A 23992-nucleotide genomic window follows, 5' to 3' on the forward strand; every position below is an offset into this window, starting at 1 on the left:
TTTTTTTTGTGTAGGAAAAGAATTTTGACCAAGATAAATCATTTGAAAACTTTTTAAAGCCCTAAAATGTGTATAACTCCACTGATTTATTTGTGTACCTTTTTGAGAGGGGAGGGGAGGTGAAAATAAACTTGAATGTGATTGACTTGGACGTCACGTTTAACTTGCTGCATTCTTCACGAGGTCACCAATGCAAGAGAGAGATGCTCTGTTTTTGACCTGGTTAAATCCAATAAATGGTGGCACAAGGAGGCGCTGTGTCCATGTGGCTGTGTTCAGGAGCAACAGATCCCATTCGATCTGTCGTGTTCGACACACACCTGCCACCCTTTCGATTTTGAAGTGGAAAAAACAACAACACGTGCATACGGCCTTACACAAACATGATTTGCTTTAACCGCTAAAATGACTGAAAGAAGAAGCCTTTTGCTCACCACACATTCATAAAGTGTGTGTGAGAGAGAGAGAGAACAAGATGCATATTTTACAGTTCTCTGTGATCGTAAAATAGGGCTGATGTTGCCATACGCACAGCCAAAACAAGAGCAAAACCATCTGCAACCTTTACCGCCAGGTGTTTTCTCAAGTTAGAATTGAGCAGAAATAGCCACAAGATTGTTCTAGTCATCAGCAACTGTGAAAATATTACCTGAGCTGTTTGAGTATTTTCTCTTCGGTAGCAAGGTAATGAATCCTCTCCTCCTCTATCTCAGCTCTTCGTCCACCACTTCGTCTCTCCTCAGACTGACTCAAGCGATCACACATCGACAACACCAATTCCTGGCCAGCCATGCGCAACAAGGACTTCATGGTTTGCTGGTGTGCTATCTGCAATACAACAGTGAGAGGTTCATTGGGAAGCACGTGGACAGGCTCCCCATCCAGCACGAGGACTACAGTTGATTAGTTTCCCGTAAATGGTTCTCTAATTCACAAAGACCTTCATGGAATGATGTTTTGTGGAAAAAAAGAACAAGCGTGAAGTGGAGTGATTAACGCCTTGACGTTCGGCCAGTAACACGTACACAACCCGGGATGGACACTTACCTGTAAATGTCGGAGTTGATTTAATTGCAGTCGCAGTTCAGACACATCGCTCTTCACTTGCGCCAAGCACCGCCGCAGCTCACGTTCGGTGGTCGGAGCCCGAAGAGCCCGCGAGGCCGAGCTGATCCCGTCTGTTACTGCGGTGGAAATCAAAGACGGACGCAATTTTAGATATTTTGAAATGTTGCAAATAGTTGTAGTTATTAGCTTCTAAAACACACAATTAAACAAAGCAGTACTTGTACTGTACAGCGGTACCTCTCCTCTCCCATCTTGTCCGATTGGTTAGTCCTACACCCTTCCTCACAAGGGTGGACCTTTCCTTCACAGATAACAACTACTATGACTCGTATGTAAGGTTATGGTTATATTCTATGGTTGCTGTTGTTTTTTCGTTTCTTTTCTCTGTCTGTCCCCTCAGAAACCTTGTTCTGAGTATCTGCATTTCCCCAAACTATCACAATACAAACAACCACTGAGGGAGCATTTCAAACTGTTCCAGCATAAAGAGAATTCTGCAAGACCAGGCAGATGAGCAGGGCAAAAAAAGCGTTGGAACAGGGAGGCAAATTTCAGTAATCATCAAAAGATGAACATGAGAAAAGAGATCATCAATTTCCAGATTTTCCAGAGCCTCAAGGTCTTACTGGAATAACGATATAAGAGCATTACATTATCAAAAACTCACCAGGGTGATTCTTCCAAGGGCTTTCACTGCAAACACACATATAGTTAGTAAATATATTATTTTGTCTCTCTTACAGTTACAGGACTATTTCGCCTATGAACTTTGATTTTTACATTATAAGTAAGTCTTTTTTCTATGCTAAAGAAAGGCAATTGTAAACATCCATCCATCCATTATCTTCCGCATATCCGAGGTTGGGTCGCGGGGGGAGTAGCTTTAGCAGTGAAGCCCAGACTTCCCTCTCCCCAGCCACTTCCTCTAGCTCTTCCGAGGGGATCCCGAGGCGTTTCCAGGCAAGCCGGGAGACGTAGTCTCTCCAGCGTATCCTGGGTCATCCCCGAGGTCTCCTCCCGGTGGGACGTGACGGAACACCTCGGCAGGGAGGCGCCCAGGAGGTCGGAGCGGCATCTTCCCCGACTATCGGAGCCTACTCGCCACCGGGCGGTGATCAGTTGACAGTTCCATCCGAGCGTCCGGGACATGCGGTCGCAAGTCCGACGACACGACCGCAAAGTCGATCATCGAACTGCGACCTAGGGTGTCCTGGTGCCAAGTGCCATAAGGGTGTGGACACCCTTATGCTTGAACATGGTGTTCGTTATGGACAATCCGTGATGAGCACAGAAGTCCAATAACAGAACACTACTCGGGTTCCGATCGGGGGGCGGGCCAGACCCTCCCAGGTCTCACTGTCATTGCCCACGTGAGCATTGAAGTCCCCCAGCAGAACGACCCCCTCCAAAGACTCCAAAAAGGGTGGCTACTCTGAACTGCTGTTTGGTGCATAGGCACAAACAACAGTCAGGACCCGTCCCCCCACCCGAAGGCAGAAGGAGGCTACCCTCTCGTCCTCTCGTACTTTTTTTTCCCTCGCTACATTTTCAATCCAAAACAGGGGAACAGCTTTGCATGTCATCTATCAAAATGTGTCTTATTATCCTATTCTCACTGTTGACTCAAGTGAGCCAATGTTTCAGTGATTCACTAGTCTAATGTATCACGTGAAACAAAAGTAAGCGCGAAGTAACATTTGTGGAATGATCTGAAAAAGAAGCTAAAGAAAATCTAAAGTCCTGTTAGGCTTTTCATGGATTAAAAAAAAAATGTATCCAATATTCAGACCTGACAAGTCCTTTAGCTCTCGGAATATCTCCTCCCACAGACAACGCATGGTGAACCAGCCCTGCGAGACTGGCTATCTGCTCCTCCATTGCTTTCATTCTCTCACTGAAATACAGTTATATACATACCTATTAGTCCTATTTTGTAGACAGTTAAACATTGATGAAAGAAGTAAATGGAATGTTGAAATTCCCTAAGCTCTGTTTATCTGTGTTCACCTCTGAGCATCAAAGGCAGTCATGTGACCCTGCATCAGGCTTTCCGGTTGTCCCAGCGGGCTGTCCACAAACACGGACGAAGCGGACGACGACGAAGCGCTCCCTCTGCTTCTGTTTACAATCTGCACGGTAGCCCCGTGATTTTCCCGCCGCAGGGATCGACGAATTGGGGACATCCTCTCAGGTGAGACCAGGCCCACGCCTCCAATGATCTGTCCCTCTTTCATCCTGACTTCACTCAATCTGTGGGGGGAGGGAGGCAATGTTCCTAACTGAGGAATTTGGCTTTCACCATATTTCCTACTCTTTTGCCTGGAAGAGAAAAAGCAATGAAAATAACAGACGGGTGAATCCACATCTTCGTGGTCTGTCTTTGTTGAGCCAAATTGATCTGCTCTACACAGATCAATTTTACAACCACAGATTTGGATCTATAAGTATTTTTTTCATGCAATGAAAAGACACAAAGGGAGACGTGAATACTATTTGAGTAAGTAGATTTGAATAAGTCTATTTGAGTTAAATGTGCTACATAAAAAATTCAATATTGAGTGTGCCATGAAAGAAAAGGAGGAATAGTAACGATATCTTTACGAGGCTCTGTAATCACACGAATAATTCCCTTCATTCCTTCGAGGAATGTCCGCCTGAGAAACATCTTTTACAAATTCGGCTTCTATTTCCATCTTTGAAGGAGGACCTTATACACAAATTTGCTTATTTCTGCATACCTGTCCAGGGATTGCGTTTGGTGCTCCATGATGTCCCCGTAGCCCATCAGGGGCTTGATGGAAGCACGGTACTGCTGTAAGCCCCCAGGAATTCCGGTGACCCCAGCATCTACCGTTTCTGCAGCATGGGACAACGTACCACTACACTGGGAGGACGCAAAGCTGCTCCTCCCTCCGGGATATCTCCCTCCATCCTGGAGGGAGGAACAGTAGGAGTCTGGGTAACATAGGCCTCCCTCTCCGTGGATGACCAGGGCCATGCTCTTGCAGCTGCCAACATCTTCATCTAAGGCACACATCAAAGAGTTGGAAATGTTCCCTTGTGTCCAAAACATCACATAGACAAGTAAAGCTACCATTGCAATTGGCCAAATTATGACTCAACAGCGTTTCTTGGTTCACGTTACCATTTTAAAAAGACAACATCCATCAATCCATCCATTTTATATGCCGCTTATCTACTTACTAGGGTCACAAGTGAGCTGGAGTCTATCCCTGCTAACTTTGGGCGAGAGGCGAGGTACGCCATCAACTGGTCGCCAGCCAGTTGCAGGGTACATAGTTCACAGTCATAAGGACAATTTAGTCTTCAAGAAACCTAAAATACATGTTTTTGGAATGCAGGAGGAAGCCCACGCAAGTGCCGGGAAATCATGCAAACAGCAAAAAGGAAGGCCTCTTTTACTACGAAGCCACGCTCTTGTAACACGTGGAGAATGTGGTTTGGCATTTTCTTGCTGAAATAAGCAGGGGCGTCCATGAAAAAGACATTGCTTGGATGGCAGCATATGTTTCTCCAAAACCTGTATGTACCTTTCAGCATGAATGGGGCCTTCACAGATGTGTAAGTTACCCGTGCCATTGGCACTAACACAGCCCCATACCATCACAGATGCTGGCTTTGGAACTTTGCGTCCATATAAAGTCCGGATGGTTCTTTTCCTCTGGCCCGGAGGACACGACGTCCAAAATTTCCAAAAACAATTTGAAATGTGGACTCGTCGGACCAGAGAACACTTGTCCACTTTGCATCAGTCCATCTTAGATGAACTCGGGGCCCAGAGAAGCCGGCGGCCTTTCTGGGTGTTGTGTATAAATGGCTTTTGCTTTGCATAGTAGAGTTTCAAGTTGTAAAATTTAGTCTTTAGTAAAATTCTAAGTTCATGACTATTTGCTAAAAACAAGAAAGTTTGTCAGTTTGAACATGAAATGTCTTTGTGGTGTATTCAATGAAATAGAGGTTGAACATGATTTGCAAATCATTGTATTCTGTTTTTATTTATGTTTAACACAACATCCCAACTTCATTGGAATTGGGGTTGTAGTTCAGGGGTCACAAACAGTCTTATGTGAAGTCAAATGGCCTGGACCACTAAAATCATACCATAATGAATACAGTATAATAATAAACAACAATAAGTTGTTCCCTTTTTTTGATGCAAATAGAAACAAGTGCATTAGGAAAATCTTTCATTTTACAAAATAACCTCAGATTTCTTGAGTAAATTTTGCTTCGGTTTGTCATGTGCATGTATGCATAATAACTAATTACAGTTATTATATATTAAGGCACCAAACTTTGTGACAAGTATTTAGAACTGAAAAATATAGTATTGTACTTGAAAATGAAATCAGTTTATAGACCTATTACGATTCCATTTCTACATGAGCACAATCATTTTCAGAATGATCTTTATTCCCACACGGCACGGTGGACGACTGGTTGGAACGTCTGCCTCACAGTTCTGAGTACCGGGGTTCGATCCCCGGCCCCGCCCGTGTGGAGTTTGCATGTTCTCCCCGCCCCTGCGTGGCTTTTCTCCGGGCACTCCGCTTTCCTCCCACGTCCCCAAAACATGCGTGCTAGGTTGATTGGAGACGCGGTAGAAAAATGGATGGATCTTTCTTCCCCACCACCTGAATGTCTGGTGTGTTTTTTCACTTTCAAATTGATCCTGCGGGCTGGATTGTATCCTCTAGTGGGCCGGTTTCGTTTGGCACCCCTGATCCACATTATATAAAAAGATTAAATTAATTATTATTTAATTATTGCACTGAGACTGAAGCGGGATTGTACGCGTGTGTATGTATGTATGTATGTATGCATTTATTTATGAATTCTTTACCAGGCTTGACATCTCTCCTCTCTAGTATGGCACTGCTGCTGGTGCACAAACCGCTGGATGGTCCTGCGCCTGAGAGCCGGTCTCGGGGTAATGCGGCGGCACCCGCCTCCATCGCTCCCGCTAAGCCTTGTGCACTCCTCCCACCGTAGGCCATCCTGGACGGAGAGGAGGGCATGGAACGCACCATGGGCGGAGACATGGAGCCTTGCAAGCTCTGAAAGGTACCACGACTGGACGATGACAGTCTGTGGACCGGACTGTGGCTCCCGTAGAATATTTCTTTGGAGATCTGCCAAAACAAAATGGTATTGGTCTGAAATGTTTCGAGTGATAATAAGCTGATAATGACGTACAACGAATTGGTATTGAGACAGAATGAGACACAAGCTTAAATACATGCGGTCACCATGTGTGGGAAGGCACATTTCTTATCTTGACTCAAATTTAGGCATTGGGCTTGGAAGGCAAAAACTTGCAGCTTGTGTTTGTGATATGCACATAATTGCCGTACGTTTTAAATCCTATTTTAGGCTAACCCTATACTATATGCGTTTACCCAAACCAGTGCGCTGTGGGATTTTGGCCATGTTTATCTGTTCATATTCAAGTCTCGGTAAGATTTCTCACGGTCTCTGTGAAGGGCCGCGGGGGGTACGGCGCCGCACGCGTCCCGGAGGCTCAAAGGCGCGCCTCGTTTCGGCCCGTAGTTTACCAAGGGTGCATCGTGTTCTGATGAGGTCCCTCACGTTTCTGACATTCTGTCATGGCTTTCCGCCGGGCATTTTTGGAGCAATCTCATATTCTTTTCTAGTTTCGTTTGAACTCCAAGTGTGGTTAGAAAAAGTGCCAAATGGCTGAAATGACATCACATGAAATTAACCGACTCCTTCTACTGTACATATCACAGCTCGAAAACCTGATTCTTGTGTAGGCCTTCTCCCTTCCCGCCTTTTGCAGCCTTTCGACTATCACAATCAAATGTAGCAAAAATTGAACGGTTTTAGATGGGTACTAACTAGAATTGTATTTCAAATGTGAAAAATCCGTTTTTCTGCATATCACGACCAGCGGAAAGTTTTGCATTCCGAGCCCAGTGCCTCAACGTTGCTACAGATACTGCGGTACTCAAATACTCTAAATGATTTCATGATGTAAGCTTGGCATGATGTCTAATGCGATTCATCTCCTTTTGCTCCATTAATCTTATTAACAGGCGTTCAAACGACACTGTACAAATTTAACACAACTGCACGTTAGCATTGAGTACATTTCATTTGGCACATGCTCATTCCCATTCTTTTCAACATTAACTGAAAAGACGGGGGCTATAACGCTGGGAAAAAAACATCTGACAAATTGGTTGCATAATTATCGGGTTCAATTTTGCGTCACTGTCAAAGTCCGTAGAATGTCTCTCGCTCTCTCGAGCAAAGGACGCTTAATAGCATTTCATGGAGTCATAAAAATATGGTGCATTGAGATACCCGACATGAGTTGTTCGTGATACGAGCCGTTATTCTGCCAATTGTTTGTTTTGTCTTGCGAGCGCAAAGCTAAGACAAGAGCACCGTATGGTGACAGTCAACTCAAATCAACTCACTTCACAATATGCAGCACTTTGGCAGATAGTCGACAGTTCGTCAAAAAAGAGCCTTCAAGCGATTTCATGCGACTCCCAGTTGACGTTTACTGTCAAACTCCACATAAACCTTCATTACATGTTGTGTATTTAAAACTAAACTCAACAACTTTGCCTTAGGAATGGAAATCACCATTGGCAGGCCAACAATTAGCATCAATAGTCACAGTTTATAAATAGGTCTGTTCACAAATAGGCTGTGAGTCAAATTGGCATTTAAGTCCACCAAAAGAAACAAATGCTGAATCACACATTTCACAAGTCAAAGAATAACATACGGCTTACTTTTGGCGAGCACTGCAATGCTGCCACGCCACATTGACTTCAAAAATGTCATCAATCGAAAATCAAGATTGTTAGCCTTTGTCGATGGCATGACGCCATGTAGACGTACAATATCACAGTACTCAGAGGCATATTTTTTTGAATCCTCTGCAAAGAACTGCTCTAATATTATTGCAGCTAATTGAGTCACTGAGAGTAGGGATGGCTCTTACTCATCTCAGATTAAGGAGGCGCAGTGGGGTTTTTGTCCTGGCCATGGAACCGTGAACTAGCTCTACACCCTCAGCAGTGTCTTGGAGGGTTCATGGGAAGCAGAGTCTGGGGACTCTGAGGTGGACTCTCCTATCTCTGGGATTGAAGCTGCCAAGGTGGTTCCAAAAACACCTCAGTGGCAGAGATGATGAGCCCCCATTTCCCTCCGGCTCCGGATGTTTTAGGGCAGTTTGGCAAAGAGCGGTGGCGAGGCCCTGGGCGACGAGACAGAGCCGGAGCTGCGTCCTAGAAACACGCTAGGATGTACAGCGCTGTTTGGAGCAGGAAGGGAAGGCGGATATCTTCGCTAGTGATGTAGATAAACTCGGGAAATTCCAATTGCGTGAATTCAGGCTTCTCGGCAGAAAAACGTCTGCGACTCGGGAATGCATGCACAATTTTCATTCATATTTCACATGTTTACTGAGGCACCACGGAGCCAATATTACATCCCAAATTCGTCAAAAAGTTGGTTTGGTAAAATATGGCACCTTTAAGTTACATACAAATGTATGAATACTATAAAGCAAAGTCTAAATATATTTGGCGAACAATACCATGATAGAGCCACTATATGACAATATTGACTATGACTCTATGACATATTGGGGGGGATCAAGGGAAAACAGTCATGGTGTACAGTGACTAATTGGAATACAGCTAAGTCCTGATATTTTCAGTGATTCCATTTCAATGGGGGCAGCTAGGAATGAAAGACAATGTATAGGGACCATGACGCCTATCATAGAAACGAATGAATAGATGATCTTCCATTAATCTAATGAGGCTGATACAAATAATGAGGATGTTATACTTTATATGCAAGCAGCAGAGATAAACAGAATATACAGAATAGTTGGGGAAACTGACAAGGCTGCTTTCTTCCAATATCTTATCTGTTAGACGAGTTGGCGTCGATAAGGCTTGGAACCCACAGCTCCAAAGAATTAGACCCCCTGACTGACAGAACTCTCAGTAATCCCAAACGCTAGCTCCAAAGTGATAGTGTATAATTGAGCATTTTGTAAACATTTATAATTCAGCAGCCCTGAGGGTAGGAAACAGGAAGAAAAAGTAGCTTGTCCTTTCAGAGATGTGTGTGAGGCTCAATGTTCCAACTTTCATTGACCCCAGTTTCCTTTCATGATGAAATATGGACTCACTAATGGGAACACTTGATGTTGTGTTCATGTTCACACTAGCTGATCCAATTTTCTTTGGTTGGTAACCATGCCTCATCCAACCAGTGATGTACAAGTAAGGCAGCTTTGACAATCTTAATTTGCCCAGAGACTAGGTTAGGGTTTATATTTCAACAACCGGCCTTATAGGATTTCCTTTTTCTAAAACAATGTACAAATGTGCACAATCAAAAATAAATCTGTGGGCCTTATTTTATGCATGCGAAAAGACTTTGATTGCTATTTCCAATAGCATCATTGTGGCTTGTATTTATATTTAACCCTTTTGGTGTGAAAAACCCAGCGCAACAATTGATAGTATCTCAAAGTGGCCACTTCAAGTGGACCTTTTCAGTGCAGAAGTTGGTCTAATGGGGTTAGTGCCAATGGCACGGGTAACTTACACATCTGTGAAGGCACCATTCATGCTGAAAGGTACATGCAGGTTTTGGAGAAACATATGCTGCCATCCAAGCAACGTCTTTTTCATGGACGCCCCTGCTTATTACAGCAAGACAATGCCAAACCACATTCTGCACGCAGTCAGTTAGGCATGCAGTCAGTCAAAATTACTATGATGCGGAGGTGGGACCAAGTCATTGCTTTGCAAGTCACCATTAAGTGACGTCTCTGTTATGACAAATGCTGTTTTGCACTCTTGAAAGTTACTGAAGTCATTGTTCAGACTGTCATTAATCAGGTTAGTTATGCCTGTTTGAAATATTGTGACAGAGTTGAAAATGAAGGTAAAGGAAAGAATTAAGTAAAATGATTCAAAAACCAGGCGGCACGTTGCCCAACTGGTTAGCACATCTGCCTCACAGTTCTGAGGAGCGGGGTTCAAATCCTGGCCCCGCCTGTGTGGAGTTTGCATATTCTCCCTGTGCCTGCATGGGTTTTCTCCAGGTACTCCGGTTTCCTCCCACATCCCAAAAACATGCGTGGTTGGTTCATTGACGACTCCAAATTGCCCGTAGGTGTGAATGTGAGTGCGATTGGTTGTTTGTTTATGTGCCCTGCAATTGGCTGGAGACCAATTCAGGATGTACCCCGCCTCTCGCCCGACGATAGCTGGGATAGGCTCCGGCATGCCCGCGACACTTGTGAGGAGAAGCGGTACGGAAAATGGATGGATTGAAAACTTTTGAAACAGAAAAGGATGTGAACGAAAAGGTGGAGCCCGTATGGAGTGACTCACCCTTCCTTCTGTGTTGGTAGGCCGAGCGTGGCAGTTGAACACATGTGATGGATCTTTATGATAAACCTTCAGACAGGAGTGGGATGTAATATTTCTGAAAGTAGATAACACATGCTGTGACATGCCTGTGTGAAGTCAAGGGTGTAAGGTCGAAGTTTACAGAGTTAAATTAGTGCAGCAGCTGCTGATTCAAAGCTTGTTTTGTCTGACAAAGAAACGAAACAAAACAGAAAAACACTCCATCATATCACACAGACGTAGTCAGATGTTTTTTGATTATAATGTCATGAACAAACGTTCTCAAATGATTGAGGTGGTCCAAAATTCCCCCAAATTAGAGAAAAGACAAGAGGACATTTTGTGGGAAACATTTTTTAAATCCTTTTTAGCATATCCGCCTCACAGTTCTGAGGTTCGGGGTTCAAATACCGGCCTCGCCTGTGTGGAGTTTGCATGTTCTCCCCGTGCCTGCGTGGCTTTTCTCTGGGTACTCCGCTTTCCTCCCACATTCCAAAAACATGCGTGGTTGATTTCAGATTCTAAATTGTCCGTAGGTGTGAATGTGAGTGCGAACGGTTGTTTGTCTATTTGTGCCCTGTGGTCGGCTGGCGACCAGTTCATGGTATATATACCCTGCCTCTCGCCCGAAGTCAGCTGAGATCGGCGCCGGCACACCCGTGACCCTAGTGAAGGTAAACGGTACATGGATGGATGGATGGGTATTGTAGCATCCTCCCACATTACAAAAATATGTACAGTATGTTAGTTAATGTGTTAATGTGTTATTTAAATAGTATAGGCTTGTGAGTTTGAGCTCACTTGAGTCCTAAATGAGGACAAGGCACGTGGGTATAGGAACTGCAGGGATAGAGTTGCAACTGTAAAGACACTCACGCAAGATCCTGATCCCCTCACCTGATGTCTTCCAGGTCAAAGTAAACATTGCGACGTGTGTCTTTGATGTAAATGGCCATGTTGGGAGATTGAAGCGTCTTCATGGTGAGCTGCTGAGGAAAAGCAGTAACAAAGAGAGCCCGCAGAGTATCCTCACTGCTGATTTCGGCAGGCATCCGGATCTGCTTTGTCTCGTCTCCATACTGGAGATACAGCACACCTGGACATGAAGAAGCAAAAATATGATTACAATGAAACCTCGGTGCAAAAAAGGCCCCTGTTCACAAACAAATCCCTTTACAAATAACACTTTTGGACGAATATTGCTTCAGTTTCCATATGCCGTGCCATATTCTTTTTATTGAATTGTTTATTCTAAAGACCTTTAAACATTTTGCGTTGCAGGAAAAGGGGATGTAGTTCCGTTCCCAGGACTGTGTGCCCATCAGTCACTGCTGGTGCAAGTAACAGAGCAAAATATTTGCGAGTAGGGCCGAGCGTGTTTTTAGTAATTGAATTTATTAATTACAAATTTAATTTAATTTGAATCCATTATTTTTTGGGTTATTCATTCAGATTGGATTCTTTCTATCGTTTATTATCGTCCATGAAAAAGACATTGCTTGGATGGCAGCATATGTTTCTCCAAAACCTGTATGTACCTTTCAGCATGAATGGTGCCTTCACAGATGTGTAAGTTACCCGCCATTGGCACTAACACAGCCCAATACCGTCACAGATGCTGGCTTTTGAACTTTGCGTCCATATAAAGCCCGGATGGTTCTTTTCCTCTTTGTCCCGGAGGACACGACGTCCAAAATTTCCAAAAACAATTTGAAATGTGGACTCCTCGGACCAGAGAACACTTTTCCACTTTGCCTCAGTCCATCTTAGATGAGCTCGGGCCCAGAGAAGCCGGTGGCGTTTCTGGGTGTTGTGTATAAATGGCTTTTTGCTTTGCATAGTAGAGTTTGCACTTACGGATGAACTGTATTTACTGACATTGGTTTTCTGAAGTGTTCCTGAGCCCATATCCTTTACACAGTTGTCGGTTTTTGATGCAGTGCCGCCTGAGGGAAAAGGGTCACGGGCCTTCAATGTTGGTTTTCGGCCTTGCCGCTTACATGCAGCGATTTCTCCAGATTCTCTGAACCTTTGGATGATATTATGGACCGTAGAGGATGAAATCCCTCAATTCCTTGCAATCGTACGTTGAGGAACATTGTCCTTAAACTGTCGGACTATTTTCTCACGCACTTGTTCACAAAGAGGTGAACGTCGCCCCATCTTTGCTTATGAATGACTGAGCAATTGAGGGAAGCTCCATTCCTCAACTTTCTCCGTCGTTTTTGCCACCTGTCCCAACTTTTTTGGAACGTGTTGCAGCCATAAAATTCTAAGTTAATGATTATTTGCTAAAAACAATAAAGTTTATCAGTTTGAACATGAAATATATTGTCTTTGTAGTGTATTCAATTAAATATAGGTTGAACATGATTTGCAACAAAATACAATTTAAAAGGCACTGTGGTAGTGTTGTAAACACCAAAATGCGAGTATATTACATCTTAGAAAGAAACTAAATAACTAAAGTTGCAATAGTATCATATTGAACGGTTTTATTGATCAGTACAATTGTCACTCGTGTAGTATAGATCTGCTAAATCATAAAAAGAAACAAATAAATAGTAACTCTTGTCATACATCTTATCACACAACACGGAATAAATCCTGAATATATACGTGTTAAACTTCAAAGGTCTTGAGCAACCTCTAAATATTGATGAATATTGATCAAATGTTTCCCTTTTTTTTATTTATTCCAACATATAGATGAGGTGAGAACATCAAGTTTTAAAAGTAAAAAAATAAGGATCACCCTAACATGTACTGATGCGTTCAGTGTTAATTCCGTTTCCACTGTTGCCCCATAAATCATTCTTATTTAAATGTGTATTGACTTACCAACTGGCTCTTTCGCCTGACTACTCGACCGTCCGATCGGTAGACTTGATCGGGCTTTACAACCCCTTGAGAAAGGAACTGTCAGAGTCAGCGACTCTCCATCAGACATGTTCTCTGCAGCAAACACACCTTCACAGGTGGTGCTTTCGGGAGGGCGAGGGCTCCTCAACTAGATGAAACACAAAAGCAGAAATTGGTGATCGGTGAAAAATCGCAGTAGGAAGGTTCTGGTTGATTGAATCTGTATAAAGGGGTCACCTACGGGGAGCGATTTGTGTCAAAAAGTATTTACACAAATGATTTTGTAATGCCAGATTTGTATGAACATGGTTTAGTCACAGGCGGGGCCGGGGATTGAACCCCGGTCCTCAGAACTGTGAGGCAGACGCTCCAACTGCCCGCAGGAGTGAATGTGTGTGCGGATGTTTTTTGTTTTTTTGTATGTGGCATGCGATTGGCTGGCGACCGTTTCAGGGTGTACCACGCCTCCCGCCCCCCCAGCCAATGGTGGACAGCCATTTTCAGGTATTTCCAGAGATGCTCAATTGGGTTGAAGTCAGGGCTCTGGCTGGGCCATTCAAAAACAGTCACGGAGTTGTTCTGAAGCCACTCCTTCGGTATTTTAGTCGTGCGCTTAGGGTCATTGTCTTTTTTGAAGGTGACCCTTCGGCCCAGTCTGAGGTTCTGAGCGCTCTGGAGAAGGTTTTGGTCCAGGATATCCCCGTACTTGGCCGCATTCATCGTTTCTTCGATTGCAACCAAGTCTCCCTGTCCCTGCAGCTGAAAAACACCCCCACAGCACGATGCTGCCACCACCATGCTTCACTGTTGGGACTGTATTGGACAAGTGATGAGCAGTGCCTGCTTTTCTCCACACATGCCACTTAGAATTAAGGCCAACAATTTCTATCTTGGTCTCATCAGACCAGTGAATCGTATTTCTCACCATCTTGGAGTCCTTCAGGTATTTTTTTTTTTTTTTTAGCAAACTCCATGCGGGCTTTAATGTGACTTGCACTGAGGAGAGGCTTCCTTCCGTCGGGCCACTCTGCCATAAAGCCCCGACTGGTGGAGGTCTGCGGTGATGGATGACTTTCTAGAACTTTCTCCCATCTCCCGACTGCATCTCTGGAGCTCAGCCACAGTGATCTTTGGGTTCTTGTTTACCTCTCTCACCAAGGGTCTTCTCCTCCAATTGCTCAGTTTGGCCGGACGGCCAGCTCTAGGAAGGGTTCTGGTCATCCCAAACATCTTCCATTTCAGGATTATGGAGGCCACTGTGCTCTTAGGAACCTTAAGTGCAGCAGCATTTGCTTTTTAACCTTGGCCAGATCTGTGCCTTGCCACCTGAAACTGAGCGGGTAGTTCCAGAACAGCTTAGTCGTGATGTGCCTTCAGTCTTGCCCTTCCATCTCTAAGCGCAAGGCCCACCTCCCACCTTGAGAACACCTGACTCAGGTTACACCTTCCGAAAGGTAACATACAGTAACATTCTCCAGCACACGTCACACAACAAATGCAAGATGTGCATACATTTTCGCATTAGACCTGCAAATGCCATGCTATTAATTAAAACCCTGCCAAGACATTTTTGAATCAAATGCAAGACAGCTGTCACATATGATTACTCAAACAATTGTGATTGCGTGTTTGGGCTTCAAGCCCAGGCTGCCGTGTTTAATTTGCGTCATAAAGTGAGTTGTGCTGGTACTTATAACCGTTCGAGCAAATGTCTTCTCAAAGCCCAAAATATGAGGAAAGGACTGCGTCAGGTAAAAGTTAACTGAACAAAAAATATTTTTTCTTCACCTTTACTTACCTTAAGGGCAACTGAGAACAGATTCTCATGTGCAATGCCGACCTGGCTGCACGCGGCAGAGTAAAAAATGAGAGCAAATACAAATACATACAATATACAACAAGTTGTACAGTCTCATATACAGGGCTGTCATAATTAACACAGTAATCATGAGTTCATGCATATTCCCTTTAACACCACCATTTTTTTTCAATGTGGGATTAATGCACACCCTGAATTGGCCCACAACAGATTTTGCTAGTTCCGGTACTTTGTTCTTTTTCAGGACATTCCTAATTGTTGTCTTGGCTATGCCCAATGTGTGTGCAATAGCGCTGATTGATTTTCCCTCTCACCTTCAAAATGATTTGCTTTTCTCCCACAGACAGCTCTCTGGTCTTCACGATTGCTTAACAGCAAATGCGGTTTTCACAGGTGAAACCCAAAGCCAAAAACAAGCACTATCTAATGTTTAAGCAATCAATCTGAAAGGCAACACCTGAGCAACTAGAAAGACCCATCTGTCACATGTTCCAATACTTTTGATCACTTGAAAAGTGGGTGCGATCAAACAAAAGGTGTTCCGTCCTGAGTCGTTTGAACACATCTAGATGTAAATACCATGAAATAAAAGCTGGAATTCTGAACTTTTGTCTCATATTCATCTTTTGATCTGAAACCCAAATGTCTTCAGAATACAACAAAAACAAAGGAATTGACTTTGCCGTTCCAATACTAAAAAAATGAAATAAATAAAACAAATAAAACGTATACCTTAACTAGCCGAGCAGCCGTGACAGCATTATGTATATTGCTGTCATTGTCAGTTGTCACAGGTAAAGTATAGTTACAGGTGCATCTCAATAAATTAGAATAGTGTCAAAAGATGAATTTAGTTTGGTGAAAGAGTGAAATGTTTCCTAATTTGTTTTCAAAAATATGCAGGGATCTCTTTTAATGTGTGTGCCCCGTCCCAGACGCACAACAATCATCAGGGATGGATAAAGCATGCACCACAACATTGCTTACCCACATATGTGTGCAAGGCTCGAATTAAGCAGTCTCGTGTCGCAGTTTATGACACATGCACTAACTACACACCTGCTGCACAAGAAAAACGAGAAGGGAGTCACGACACAGAGCACAACCTACACTTACAGTACAACAACACAACAAAAACAAAGACCAACAGGTGACTAAAGCACACAGACAGGTATTATTATGGGGAAACACACACACACACACACACACACAAACGTCTAAAAAAAAACAACCCGTCTAACATTACAATTGGCATGTAATAACGACATGGAAAACATGCCGCTTGGCATGCCAGGAAGTCTGTGTCCACTTCTCCTGGTGCTACAGTAAGTACTGCAACTAATGCATGTTGCAGTTCAATATTCTAGTGGTTTAGAAACCCCAGCTCAAAGTTAACATCCGCCTGGCAAGAAGCAATCGGAACCCAAAAACTATTACTACAAACTGTCAAGCAAATTGTGATGGTCAAAAAGTGTTGTTGGCCAACCTCATGAATTATGATAGCAGCGTGTCAGACCGGGCCTTAATGTCGGCTTGAGGAGATCGCAATGCTTCTAGCTAACATTAGTTAACCTTACGAAAACACAAAATCGAGCAAGCCCGCAACAGTAGGTCATTATAACAAATTGTATTTATATAGGCCTACGGTGTTGCTGAAATAATGCGTATTCCGCTCCGCTGCTCTTTGTTGCCTTTAAAAATGGGAATATGTGATGCATGTCTAGCTTCGTCTAACTTGAAGTTGTAGTCCTTGGTCAAGCTTTAAAATATAATGAGAGAACACGTGTGTGCGTGGACGCACAACTGTGCCCCTCCGACAAAACCCCTAGCCCCAGTTGCCTTACTATTGAGGGGGTGTCACTTCTGACACTTGCAAACTGTTTGTAAGCCACTGGGGGCAGTAGTTAAAATAATATGTCATGTCATCACAGTCAGCAGCAGTTAGAGCAAGACCAGACAGGCTTTTCAACAAGACAAGAGAAAGAATTCCCGCAAGAATTGCAGTGGTCACAGGACAAATTGCCTTTAAGAAGGTCTAGCCTGTTTCACATTTAGGAACAGCGAGATAGCTCTTAACTGGTTTGACTTTCATCCTGGGGTCAGTGGAAAAATATTTCCATCTGTGTTTTGTCTTGCTGACAATCTATACTCGTCCTGATCTAACTGCTGCTGACTGGGATGACTTATGACTTATTTGGAGAGCTTCTCCAAATTTGGATTGAAAAAGATTGTGCATGGTGATCAGAAGTGGAAAAGGCAAACAGGAGGTTTCAGCTGTGATTCCAGAAGGAGATAATATCATCAAACCCCAATGAAGTGTGATGCCTCTCTGACGGACAGATTGCTAAGTTTCCAGAACAGAGAAACAGGCAGGCGAATGGCTGAGTTAGATCAAGGGGTCAGGATTACCTGAAAAGTCTAGACCTGGCTCTTCAAGCACGGTCCGCTTCCAAGACTCATATGGCTACAGACTATCTATGAAGTTGCTATGACGGCAGCGAGAAAACAAAGCCTCTTCGTGAGTGGCTCAGGATGCCGCCAAGCTTCAGTCAGTGGGACTATACGTCATGTCTGGTCAATTACAACTACCCCATCATCAGTGGTTGAAGAGTTCAAAGTTCAGTGTCGAGGCGCAAAAAAATCATAAATAAATCGACAAATAATCGACGATCAATTCATCAACAACTATTTGAATAATCAATCATTTAGAGACATCGCCTAACTTAAAAATCGTCCAAATCCTCGGAATTCCGGCCGTTTCAGCAGTAAATACAGTATTCTGATTTATGTAGTCCTCCATGAAAGCAGACTGGTTATCTTTGTGTTTAATCAAAATAAGACATTTGAAAATATCTGCTTTTACTTTGGAAAAGAATCATCTATTATTTTTTGGTGCTATTTTCCAACATGTTACTCTTCAACCCAGTCACTGAAACGTTTTATAGTTTGGCATTTTCTGCATTGTCAATTTGAAAACAATTCCTGTTTCTTAATAAAGGAATAGACATATTGTTTTTATACGATTCGTCGATTAATCGAAAAAATAATCAACAGATTAATCGATTATTAAAATATTTGTTCTCAGCCCTACTCAGTGTTGTGATGACATGCCAAGACTGCACCGATGAAAAGGTCAGAAGCACATTTGTCACGACAAGATCAGGATGCAAATGGGCAGCTGACACATCAGTGGCATAAGCTGAAGGACATCATCGGGAACATGTGGAAGGTGGCAAGGACTCAGATCCACCCACTTCCAGCAGTGGGGAAAAGCAGACCAAAGGCAGAGTAGGGACCTGATCTAAGCCAAGGTCCGACACCTGGAAGAAGAAAGGCGCAGGTCTAGTGTCTTCGAACTTAGATCACAAAGAGCCCGGACAAAGTGGGACCTTCCGAAGCAAAAAAATCACTTTGCCATGAGATCTGGAGACAGGAGCGTTTTTGCATCTTTTTCGCATTGTTGTCTGTGTATACCACACTTCCAACACCAACAAACCTCCACAGGTGGGGAATGAGGGAGGACCCACTGTGTTGGCTATGCAGAGGGAGAGGGACAATGGCACTCATACTGGCGGGATGCAAGACAGCTCTCAAGCAGGGTAGATACAATCGTTGCCAAGACCAGATTCTCTGTGCAGTGGCTTACATCTTGGAGCCAGAGAGACAGAGGCGTTACGAGACCATTACGAGACCAACCACATCCAAACAGTTCATCTGAGAAGGGGAGAAACCACCAGCCCCCAAGAAGACCAAAAAGAGCCTCCTCCAAGCAGCACAATCCTTAGAGATGGAGACATACCTGGTAAAGAGACTATTCTTCCCCTAGGTTGTGCAAACACCGCTGAGGCTGCTAGACGTGGTCTTATGGTTTGAGGAGCAAAGGAAGATCATCTTGATCAAACTGACAGTCCTGAGGGGCAAGGAGACCTTTGAGAGGAACACCACCAAGTATCAGGGCCTAGATGATCTGTGCAGGGGCAAAGGATGGCAGACCAATCATTCAAGGTTGTGGTCAGGTGTAGGGGTTTCCTGGCACAGTCTGTGTCAAAGACGCTCACAGCCCTGGGAACAGCAGGAAGGGAAGGGAAGGCAGTTGTTCATAGGTTGGGGGAGGTAACAAAAACAGTGTCTTGCTGGCTCTGGAACAGGAGTGAGGAGTTGAGCTGGGGTCCAGGAGGAAATGAGCAGACAACATCGGTAAATTTTGAAAACGAAAGTAAACCTAGACAGCAAGAGAAAGAGTAATAAATGCAACCAAATACTATAAAACGTTGATTCCTTTACCTACCCACCGATGAGGCACCAGGTTAGCATTTGTTTGTGATATTGTGAATGTTGTCCCAATTCACTGTGATGTAAAGTTGCTACGGTGAAGGGTCTCAATGGTAAGCTTTTTCTGTTTTCTGTCACCGGCTCTTACGTTGGTTTGAAGACTAAAATAAACGCTAAAAACCATCAGTGCAAATGTGCAACCCGCCGTTTAACTTGTTAGCTGCCTCAATGTCGGCGTAGACGTATTTGCTCGTTTCACTCCCCCAATTTGACTTGACTGAAGTTCCTCGCAATGTAGGCTGAGGCTTGGAGCGCGTCAGACTTCTACACATCGTGAAAGCCTCCTTTGCACAATATAATGTCATTCCAAGTGTTGCACTGAGGCGACCGGTCATTTAGTTTCCCAAAGTTTTGGGAAAATCACTTTTGTTCGCTGCTGCCGTTGAGCACAAGCACGTCTTTGTACGCGTTCTTTGTTGCTTTTCGCCACTTTCTTCTTCGGGGTCGGCGGGCTGTAGGCATCGAAACTGGGAAGTGAAATTTTTCAATTTGAACGATTCCGGGAGAAGCGGAATGTTAGTCCTGGTTCCAATCGCTTCTCGATTCTCGATGCCCAACCCTCGTGATTGGCCCCCACGGCCAACCCGCCAGCTGGTTCAGGGTCAGAACTCCCCTTGAAATATACAGTATACATTATAATATTCAAACAAAATATATATATACACTATTGGCTCTAAAATGGCTAAGTCATTGTGTGACAAATAAGAAGTACAAAATCACCACCTTTGTGTCGCGTATTCGAGTGTTCAGTGAACCCGAGAAGGACGCTTTTGGGACGTGGGAAGTCGCCGACAAACAAGGTCAAAACATCCCCCTGATTCAAACGCTGACGCTTTTGACTTCTTCAAATACTTTCAATTATTTGGATGCCACACTGGCTTGTAATAACGTTCATATTCTATTCATAATGTAACAGTATTTCAACGCTCAAATTCCAAAGTATCGTCGCTATTCACATGCTTTGATACTCATGGTGCCATCTTGTGCCGCATGAAGCGCCAAGTCACGAAACTCATCAGTTGACTCATCACTTCCATCACCAAATCTCAATCTGCTGTTCATACATTAGCTTATGAAATGATCAGATCGTGAAGAAGCGTATCTCAGGAACTTGACATGAATAATGCCTACCAATAAAAAGTCGGATTGGAGTATCTCCAGAACTACCCAAGCTGTATCTGAGCAAAGAAACACACTCATGAAACACTGGCATCGCCACCTTCTGTGAGTTCTTGCCAACAAGCGGCTATTGGCAATTCCCTTCCTCGCTACCAACAAAACCAAGTAGCAAAAAAAAAAAACCCCCCAAAACAAGCATTTACTCTTGCCAAAAACAAATCAAACAAGCGCCGTCCGTTCAACGTGTGTCATGATTGCGTTGGCCAGACGCAGCAGGTTCAAAGGTTCAAAGTCGATGCAAGACAGCAGAATGTGTTGGGCCACGACGCGCATCATTTCGGGTTGCGGCCACTTACTTGACGAGCGACGCGGCGTCCCTCCCTTGCAACTGCTGGAAGACCATGTCAAAGCTTTTCGGGCTCCTGGTTTCCTTGGATCACATGCGCTAACAAACTCCACCTCTCCTCTTCTCTGTTGCAACAAAACTCCACCTCGTCAAATAATGCCGGCAGTACCAGTTCGACGAGCGGCACAACCGTCTTCGGATTTCACGCACGCACGCACGCACGCACGCACGCACGCACTTCATACCAGCAGGCAGTCCCGCAACCTGCAAAGGACATTGCGGTGAACACGCGCGCGTTTCAAAAACAAAACAGCGCAGAGAGCTTCTGCTCTGGAAAAAAACAGTTGGGATTTAAACTCATTTCACACGACAGGGGGTCTTGGTTTACGACTCGAGTCCCCTTCGTAAATCGGAACGTCAAAACAACAACAACAACTGTTAGACCATAAAGTTGAGAATATCGGATGGCAAAACTGAGCCCGCTTTTGCCTCGTGAAATTCTTGCCGTTCGTAACCCGAAACGTTGTACGTCGAATACCACCGAATTCAAATGTAAGCACACCTTGAAGCGATAGTTCAATAGGTAAACTTGCACCCCCAAAAAAGTTACATTTCGATGTACTTAAGCGTGCCATCGTGTGACTGATTGAAATAAAACCAAATAATAACTCACAATGATAGCCATAATAAAGCAAATATATAACTGGATTTAGTGTGTTATTATTCCATATTTGCATATGGACCTCCGGTCCAAGAAGTAGTTTTTGGTTTTTCTGACACTGAGCCTTTCGTCCAACAGAAAACGACAGTCATTGTTCCTACAGTGCCGCCCTAAGTGTATTAAGGCTGAATGGCGTATGGTCGCGCACTGCACTGTATTGGCACACGTGGCCAACGCGCCTTCCTTCCTCCCACTGAAAGAATAATAGACCAAACGAAACTCGTGAAAGTCTGTCTGGGGGGAGATGACGTCATCTTTGGTCGCACCTTTTGAGGCAATCGCGCCATTCGAGTCTCAAGCAGACTTCCGCCCAAATTGAGCCACTTGTCGAGAATGCCACTTTCAGCTCCCTTGCGCAGATATTGACGGTGGATCAGAAAAAGTTTTGGGGTGTTTTGAGCAGAAGGATGAGGATCTTAGAAACAGAAAGGAAATAATCAAGACCTTACCTGCTCTCTCGTGTGTTCCTGATGTCCCAGGATGATGGCTGCATGGTGTGGAAACTTCTGATTCGGGAACACGTCCTTGTTTCTCACCGCTTCAGAGCGCCGCATGAGCAGGCTCGCCGGGTCGCCGTCCCGACTGCTGGCAGCGTAGCTTCCGGGTAAAGCGCAAGTTGCATCCGGCTTGCGCAGAAGGTTGTTGTTCATGTGATGTTTCTTCGGGAGCTGACGCTCGCTTTTGAGGTCTACAGTGGAAGAACAGGGAACAATGTGTGCATGGCCGAGGACGGATGAGGAGAAATATTCAAGCGAAGGATAGAAGACATCCATTGTAACATAATAACTCAAGTCAACTCAATGACAATGACATGTTTCCCTGACGTCTCAGGTCGCAACTGTCAACTATGGAACTCATTCAAAGTACAATTCTGATTCCATACACACGTGGCCTTTTTGAGCACGTGGACACGTGAAAGGACCAGCTCAGATTGCCAACATTAGCACTTATTCCATAGTTCAGGGCTGGAAAATGATATCTGCAGGAACAAAAATCGACTTGAGTAGTAATTGAATCTTCTTTTCCGATGACATTTGATTTTCAATCCGATTTGGGCTCGTCCACATTTAGGTCCGAAGCTGCTTGAGCCCGCTGACGTCGGCGACAGAAGGCGAGCACATTTCCGTATATATTTGTACGTTCTCGGTTGCTTTACAAATCCATACTCGATCCGTCTGTCCCCACTTCGTCTGTTATTTTTTTTTTACACAATATTAACCAATTTAAAGTGGTGAAAATAGCTTGCGAACAAATCCATAAACGCCCTTGAGAGCTCAAGATGTCGGAGGAGCGTTGTACAACTGCCTCTGGAAGGAATTCCTCCTCTGCAGAAGCCAGCTGTGAGGCAAATTTTTTAGACAATCGTTTGTGAAAATAGCTTGCTTGGTTAGTCACATTTGAGAAGGCTTGTTTTGCTCAAATCGATCGCCGGGTTGCTATCATTGGAAAGGACTCACAGTTTCATTTTCTTGAGCAAGAAATACATAATGAGAACTTCTTGGCCATATGGATGCTCTCGGTCCTTTAATATAAGGGTACTAACAATTTGATTCGCATAAAAAGACAATGAAATACCTTTAATTCAATGATGGAAGTACAGTCCTTTGTACAAAGAGGCAATCGATTGCATGAAGCTGTACACTCATAAAGATGCAAAACACTTTTAAAAGCTACAGTGAGTAGTTCAGTTGTGCCTTGTTCAGTACAAGTTTCATTTGTTCCGTGACCAAATGCAAAAGCAGTTTGGAGTTTGCCTTTTCTCCCCGTACGCATTATTTTTGGAGTGTACCGGCAGTTTGTCCAGAACATATAGACGTAGTTAGGATTACGAAGTAGGAATGGGTCACAAGAATTGGTAGGAACCGGTTCCAAAGTTTGACCTCGTTCTCTGTGAAGGTGGTCTTCCGCGAAACACTAAACTGTTGTAACACAGGTACATTTCCATCATTCACATTGAATGTGTTTTAGATGAGTTTAGCCGAAATCCAAATTGTATGACCTTTATGCTGTAGACAAGCTGTAAATATGAAAAACAATAAAGGTTCCTACTATTTTAAAGTAGCGATCATCTTCTTCAAATAAATGATCAAGCATAAAGTATTGACTCAGACATTGTAGCCCATTGAACACAGTGGGCTGCAGTGACATTTGAAAAGAGAAATTCAGGCCCAGCAGTGTTGGATGCACTCAACAGAGACTTCTCACGACTGCCTCGTCACGTTCGGTCCTTGGCTGCAAAGGTCACACTGTGAGATCTCGTCTTCGTGTTGTCACTTCTGCTTGCTATA

General features: G+C 44.0%; 1 protein-coding gene across 12 annotated transcripts in view; it reads right to left on the reverse strand.

Annotated features, from left to right (window-relative positions):
• LOC133489497 (sickle tail protein homolog) overlaps positions 1 to 23992 on the reverse strand; it is an 80087-nt gene that overhangs the window by 45610 nt on the left and 10485 nt on the right. For 11 of the 12 annotated variants that reach the window (XR_009791934.1, XR_009791931.1, XR_009791933.1 and 8 more), the window contains exons 2-12: positions 22154 to 22392; positions 13347 to 13515; positions 11403 to 11601; positions 10488 to 10581; positions 5933 to 6221; positions 3807 to 4092; positions 3076 to 3387; positions 2858 to 2962; positions 1736 to 1761; positions 1048 to 1184; positions 650 to 828 (exon numbers count right to left, since the gene is read on the reverse strand). Coding sequence is in view for 3 of the 12 variants with exons in the window: in XM_061798642.1 (XP_061654626.1) it covers positions 650 to 828; positions 1048 to 1184; positions 1736 to 1761; positions 2858 to 2962; positions 3076 to 3387; positions 3807 to 4092; positions 5933 to 6221; positions 10488 to 10581; positions 11403 to 11601; positions 13347 to 13515; positions 22154 to 22392 (2035 nt within the window). In the remaining 9 variants the exon portion in view is untranslated. The remainder of the gene's footprint in view (positions 1 to 649; positions 829 to 1047; positions 1185 to 1735; positions 1762 to 2857; positions 2963 to 3075; positions 3388 to 3806; positions 4093 to 5932; positions 6222 to 10487; positions 10582 to 11402; positions 11602 to 13346; positions 13516 to 22153; positions 22393 to 23992) is intronic. The other variant, XR_009791936.1, reaches the window with a different exon arrangement.

The sequence above is a fragment of the Phyllopteryx taeniolatus genome, chromosome 14 (genome assembly GCF_024500385.1).
Source record: "Phyllopteryx taeniolatus isolate TA_2022b chromosome 14, UOR_Ptae_1.2, whole genome shotgun sequence".
In the NCBI taxonomy this organism is placed as follows: Eukaryota; Metazoa; Chordata; class Actinopteri; order Syngnathiformes; family Syngnathidae; genus Phyllopteryx; species Phyllopteryx taeniolatus.